Raw genomic sequence first — 7,306 nt, 5'->3', positions numbered from 1 at the left:
AACTCAATGAAAAAACCATTATACTCTTTACCATGTGTAATAGTCAATTAAACTGGTTGTTACATAATGTTGTGTACGTAACGTTCCAGAGAAAATCTGATGATGATTTTTTGGGTTCTATTAATGTATACAGTAATATACATCAAAGTCAACGAAACTTAGTATTTACTGCATATTTGAATGTATCAAGTAAAGCATATTATGATATTGTAAAATACTATTTTATGAAATCTCCTTGCACGAATGAAAAAAATTATGTAGTCTCGCATATGTTTAAATCAAGAGGATTACATGTACTACCTTTTAAAATTGTCAGAAAATATAACGTACGTTATACAGGTAAATGTTTGTTGAAAATATTTAGAAGTGCATGTCTGTTACTTTTAGGTTATATAAAATTGAGAAATGTACGATATTTACCATATAGCAAAGGTTATTTGGAAGCCAAACTTGAATATACAATGTACACTGTATTGCAAAAATATGACCTATAGTAATGTCAAGTTGTTTTATCCTGTACATTATGTAAAAATACACATCCAATAAAATTAAAAAATGGTAGTCTTGCCATTTATTCCAATACAAAGCATGTAATGCAAAATATACAGATGACCTAAACAATAACATTTGGATTTCTTGAAGTCATTGCTACATTATTCATATCGTAATCATGTAATTTTTTACACCACCATTCATCAATGTCTTCATTTTTGTATCGTACACAGATTATATAGCTAATGATACGATAAAGTAGTGTTAGTATACTACATATAAATAATAACAGAAACCATATCCAAAAACAAATGAAAAGTTTTTCGTATATAAAGTTAAAAGGGAGAATACAATTAATATTTCTCTCTTCTGTAGTTCCACTAGCACCAAACTCATAAACAAGGCATTTAGTAATTGTAGGGAAATATTGATGGAAACGATTAATATACAAAAAATTACGTTCAAATAGCAAACTAAATATACCAATAAAAATTACTATACAAATGCAATTTAAAAATTCACATATGCAATACCAAAGGAAAAATCCACGTGTTACATTTCTCGAGATGACTTGAATTCCACGAGTGCTTTTCCATAATAAATGTGGCAAATAAAAGAGAACTGAGCATAGCATTAAAATTATACTCATCCATTGGTAATATGAATGATATTTAACTTTAGCTATAGAATTCAAAGAACTTTTTTCTTGTTCATCATTTATCAAAAATGATGGATTGGACCAACAGTATGAATTAATGTAATCTTTCTCAATCGCTGATGAAACTCGACAATCTATTTTGCTATTGAAAAACATATTAGTAAGTATGAGCATTGAAGAAAAAAAACATATTTTACTCGTGATTTGATAATACAGACGAAAGAGAAAAGTGTCAATGATATATATTTGCTTTTTTGGTTTCACTTCTTTTGCAATACTTGCAATCATAGTTTAATTATTATGTTCTGTGCTTTTCTTTTATATAAAATTTTTGCAACAGAGAATAGCTCCTTTGACGATATATTACAAAAATTTTATTTTTACTTTGTTCTAACAACTGATCCACACATGTAGCGAAATTTAATCATTTGAGGTTACACAAATAATCACACTCGCAGACATAAAGTCTAGACAACGCCCACACATATCCTGTGTTAACAAAGAAAGCTTGTCTAGATATTTAATCCAAAGTTGAATGAACTACACATGCACATATATATATATAAATTTAATCTAACACGTGGGTCGTTTTGCTAGCAGAGAAAACTTGTTTTGATAATTTTTCTTTGCCCATTTTGTTTAAGTGACCATACCTCCCGTTCTGCATTCCTGGATTTCCCAATATCCTCGTTTTTAATATGATATGGCCATTGATGACAGGTGATCATGAGACTCTCATATCTGTGGTCTCTAGACTTTGGTTGTAAATGTTTTTCTTCTGACTCAGATACATAAGTTTAAATAAACTGGTTTGAACACTGTCTATATAAAGCTACTTTAGTTTTCTAATTTTTAAGTCAGTACTCCTTGAATTCAAAAGATGAAATAAATGCACAAATTAGCACAAATTAGCACACAATTTGTGTTTCAGGATTTTAGTTTTTCAGGATTTAAGTTTTTCTGGATTTTAGTTTTTCAAGATTTTAGTTTTTTCTTTAGGTTCCATTGAAAATTCATGATCTGATATCGCAAGTTTTCTTGATATCAAACTATACAGTTAAAAATTGGATTTTCATTTAATGATCTCCTATTGGTTCTTCTTCATTTTCAAATTCTACATCATCATCTGCTGTAGCTTCTTGATACTGCTGATATTCTGATACAAGGTCATTCATATTTGACTCAGCTTCTGTAAATTCCATTTCATCCATTCCTTCCCCTGTGTACCAGCGAAGGAAGGCTTTACGTTGGAACATAGCTGTAAACTGTTCAGAAATTCTCTTGAAAATTTCTTGAATAGCAGTTGAATTGCCTATAAATGTGGCTGATATTTTGAGACCACAGGGAGGAATATCACAACCTGCCATTTTTACATTGTTAGGAACCCATTCGACAAAATAGCTGCTGTTTTTATTCTGAACGTTTAACATTTGCTCATCTACTTCCTTCATACTCATCCTTCCTCTGAACATTGCCGCAACAGTTAAGTATCGACCATGTCGAGGATCACAAGCTGCCATCATGTTTTTAGCATCAAACATCTGTCATGTGAGTTCAGGTACACTAAGAGCTCTATATTGCTGACTTCCTCTAGCTGTAAGAGGGGAAAACCCAGGCGTGAAAAAATGAAGTCTTGGAAATGGAACCATATTTAGGTATTTTAATTTTTAAAGAGATGAATTAGGTATTTTAATATATATATATATATATATATATATATATATATTCTATCCTCTTTTCTTTTGAAGTCAAGGAGAATGGAGCTAATTTTATGTCCATTCTCCTCGACTTCAAAAAGTGAAGTGAATGAATTTGAGAATGTCTTTGACATTTACCTAAAATTGAATTTGTGCTAAATTGCTTTTGGGCTAAATTCGTTTTATTAAAGAGATGAATTAGGTATTTTAATTTTTAAAGAGATGAATTAGGTATTTTAATTTTTAAAGAGATGAATTAGGTATTTTAATTTTTAAAGAGATGAATTAGGTATTTTAATTTTTAAAGAGATGAATTAGGTATTTTAATTTTTAAAGAGATGAATTAGGTATTTTAATTTTTAAAGAGATGAATTAGGTATTTTAATTTTTAAAGAGATGAATTAGGTATTTTAATTTTTAAAGAGATGAATTAGGTATTTTAATTTTTAAAGAGATGAATTAGGTATTTTAATTTTTAAAGAGATGAATTAGGTATTTTAATTTTTAAAGAGATGAATTAGGTATTTTAATTTTTAAAGAGATGAATTAGGTATTTTAATTTTTAAAGAGATGAATTAGGTATTTTAATTTTTAAAGAGATGAATTAGGTATTTTAATTTTTAAAGAGATGAATTAGGTATTTTAATTTTTAAAGAGATGAATTAGGTATTTTAATTTTTAAAGAGATGATTTAGGTATTTTAATTTTTAAAGAGATGATTTAGGTATTTTAATTTTTAAAGAGATGATTTAGGTATTTTAATTTTTAAAGAGATGAATTAGGTATTTTAATTTTTAAAGAGATGATTTAGGTATTTTAATTTTTAAAGAGATGATTTAGGTATTTTAATTTTTAAAGAGATGAATTAGGTATTTTAATTTTTAAAGAGATGAATTAGGTATTTTAATTTTTAAAGAGATGAATTAGGTATTTTAATTTTTAAAGAGATGAATTAGGTATTTTAATTTTTAAAGAGATGAATTAGGTATTTTAATTTTTAAAGAGATGAATTAGGTATTTTAATTTTTAAAGAGATGAATTAGGTATTTTAATTTTTAAAGAGATGAATTAGGTATTTTAATTTTTAAAGGGATGAATTAGGTATTTTAATTTTTAAAGAGATGATTTAGGTATTTTAATTTTTAAAGAGATGATTTAGGTATTTTAATTTTTAAAGAGATGATTTAGGTATTTTAATTTTTAAAGAGATGATTTAGGTATTTTAATTTTTAAAGGGATGAATTAGGTATTTTAATTTTTAAAGAGATGAATTAGGTATTTTAATTTTTAAAGAGATGAATTAGGTATTTTAATTTTTAAAGAGATGAATTAGGTATTTTAATTTTTAAAGAGATGAATTAGGTATTTTAATTTTTAAAGAGATGAATTAGGTATTTTAATTTTTAAAGAGATGAATTAGGTATTTTAATTTTTAAAGAGATGATATATATATATATATATATATATATATATATATATATATATATATATATATATATATATATATATATATATATATATATATATATATATATATATATAATATTCTATCCTCTTTTCTTTTGAAGTCAAGGAGAACGGAGCTAATTTTTATGTCCGTTCTCCTCGACTTCAAAAAGTGAAGTGAATGAATTTGAGAATGTCTTTGACTTTTACTAAAAATTGAATTTGTGCTAAATTGATTTTGTGCTAAATTCGTTTTAATTTTTAAAGGGATGAATTAGGTATTTTAATTTTTAAAGGGATGAATTAGGTATTTTAATTTTTAAAGGGATGAATTAGGTATTTTAATTTTTAAAGGGATGAATTAGGTATTTTAATTTTTAAAGGGATGAATTAGGTATTTTAATTTTTAAAGGGATGAATTAGGTATTTTAATTTTTAAAGGGATGAATTAGGTATTTTAATTTTTAAAGGGATGAATTAGGTATTTTAATTTTTAAAGGGATGAATTAGGTATTTTAATTTTTAAAGGGATGATTTAGGTATTTTAATTTATATATATATATATATATATATATATATATATATATATATATATCCTATCCTCTTAAATTTCTCACATCATCTCTTTATTTATACAAAGTTAAATTTCTCACATCATCTCTTTATTTATACAAAGTTAAATTTCTCACATCATCTCTTTATTTATACAAAGTTAAATTTCTCACATCATCTCTTTATTTATACAAAGTTAAATTTCTCACATCATCTCTTTATTTATACAAAGTTAAATTTCTCACATCATCTCTTTATTTATACAAAGTTAAATTTCTCACATCATCTCTTTATTTATACAAAGTTAAATTTCTCACATCATCTCTTTATTTATACGAAGTTAAATTTCCCACATCATCTCTTTATTTATACGAAGTTAAATTTCCCACATCATCTCTTTATTTATACAAAGTTAAATTTCCTTTTCATATTCCCAATATTATTCCTCAATTTTCAATATATCATCTATGTTGTTTGAGCATAGTTTGTTAAATTTCATGCAATTAGAACGACCATGGTTGTATGTCAATGGACATGGAACTTGGTATTTATCACGAATTGTATATTTAGTGTAACATTTTTGAAATCCATGAAAAGTTTTTGTTACATTATTGTATTGAAAGTAACAATCGGAACATGGGGTACTTTTTTGATTGTATTCTTCATGATGTGTGTATTCTTGATCACACATGCATTCAAATTTTTCATTTAGGCCAAGCGATTTTGATTGATAGGTGTTTTGCAGACATACATCGCTAATGCATTTAAATCTGTTTAACAGTGGTTTCATTCGATTGTTCATAAAATCCAAAGAATGGCACACACATTGATAACGGTAATTTTCGTTATTATCAAGTTCCAAGAGATCTTTTGGGGGATGTTTCACAATTTTTTGTTCTTTTGTGTCAAATAGAAAATTTAAAGTATTGTCTTTAGCTAAGGTATTTTTGCATGCATGTAACTGATTTCCGGTTTTCCCACCATACACAAAAGGATATTTAAGTATACAATTCCAACCAGTTAAGCCAAACGCAGCAATTGTAGTTCTTTTATTGCATTTGTTTATGCCCATTGGTACGCAGTAGGTGGCGTTTTTTGTTAATTTTCGATTGGTGACATAAATTTCATCATCTTCATTAACTGTCACTTTTTCCACATTTTCATTTGTAGAACAAATTTTTTTACAGTCACAATATTCGTTAATACATTTGTAGCCACCTACGTGACATAAAATATCGGTTTGAGGAGTTTTAATGTTTTGAAGTTGCGGTAATTTTAATATTGAAAAGCTTTCTTCTTCAGGTTGCTCTGTTTTAGCAACAAATAAATCAACTCCAAAAAAACTAAGTACTATTATTGTAAAAAGAAAAAAGATGAATAAAAAAACCATAATTTTGCTTATTTTTTGCATGATATTAATTTCTTTGCTACATGTTTATTATCGACTGTACCATTTAAAAGGAAGTTATGCTGTGATATGGACTGTAGAAAATGATTGGAAATTGATTTCACTCATGGATACTTTTGTTCTTGTGTTCAAACGAGAGAAATTTATTATTTATCTGGATGAACAATGTACTCTCAATACTGAGCAAGTTCTGGTATATGAAAATGGAAACATCATTAAAACATGCGCTATAAATCATGAAAATTTGCTCTATTGGTCAAACAATGATCCTATTTTTATTCCTATCGATATTAGAAATAATGTGTTTACTAACTTAAATTATTTGGGACAATTAAATAAAGTGTGATGTCTGAAAAAAATATTTACTGTTTTAAAATAGATGCTTCACCAAATCTAACTAAATACATCTTAAAAGAATTACATATTCGAAAATATATCTTGCACTACATAAATAAAAACGAATATGCTATAATTGCAGAAGATGAAGATCTATTAACTATTGACTTCACATCAATTGTCAATAATAATCCACATTCAGAAACGTTAAATAAACAAATCACTTTAGAAGAAAACAATTTTGCACCATTTCCATGTTCTGAATATAACATAAATTTTGAACTAGAAAGAGAGGATATATTAGAACAAATTAAGAAAAGCATTGTCGAGATGATTAAAATGACAAAAAATACTAAAATATTGCAAGAGATTTATAAATTGACGAAGAGTGACTTGAAGAAAGAGATTGAAGATATTTAATAAATCCTATTGATAATAAAGGATGAATAACATACATACAATAAATGCAAATGCCATTTCCTCAGAAGTTTACAATCAACTTATAAAAACTTTGTGTGATAATAAGAAGTATCCAATGCATCGATTAAATTTTCAAGAATTTAGCATCATTGGACCTAGCTATGGTGAAATTCAAAGAATTTTATATAATAACATACGTGCAGAAGCTAAATTAGTTATTGTTTCTGATGAACCATTCTCTGATTTTCAACACGTAGACTATAATGTAAATTTCAATTTTTACTTGAATCATCTTCA

At 26.3% G+C, this 7,306-nt stretch overlaps 1 protein-coding gene across 1 annotated transcript; it reads right to left on the bottom strand.

Annotated features, from left to right (window-relative positions):
- Positions 1–2,226: 2,226 nt before the first annotated feature.
- Positions 2,227–2,714, bottom strand: LOC150092130 (tubulin beta chain). Its single transcript, XM_090415285.1, has one exon. It carries the CDS (start codon positions 2,689–2,691, stop codon positions 2,227–2,229), a length of 465 nt encoding a protein of 154 aa, XP_090271411.1. The 5' UTR covers positions 2,692–2,714.
- Between the last annotated feature and the right edge of the window lie 4,592 nt (positions 2,715–7,306).

This window comes from Typopeltis vanoorti, unplaced genomic scaffold, assembly GCF_054136105.1.
Source record: "Typopeltis vanoorti isolate ZY-2024b unplaced genomic scaffold, IOZ_Tvanoo_1.0 HiC_scaffold_494, whole genome shotgun sequence".
Lineage (NCBI taxonomy): Eukaryota > Metazoa > Arthropoda > Arachnida > Uropygi > Thelyphonidae > Typopeltis > Typopeltis vanoorti.
This window is presented reverse-complemented; position numbering and strand designations above follow the sequence as displayed.

Excerpts from the sequence above, each read along its gene's own strand:
- LOC150092130 (XM_090415285.1), bottom strand. The coding sequence starts at position 2,691 with ATGTTTGATGCTAAAAACATGATGGCAGCTTGTGATCCTCGACATGGT.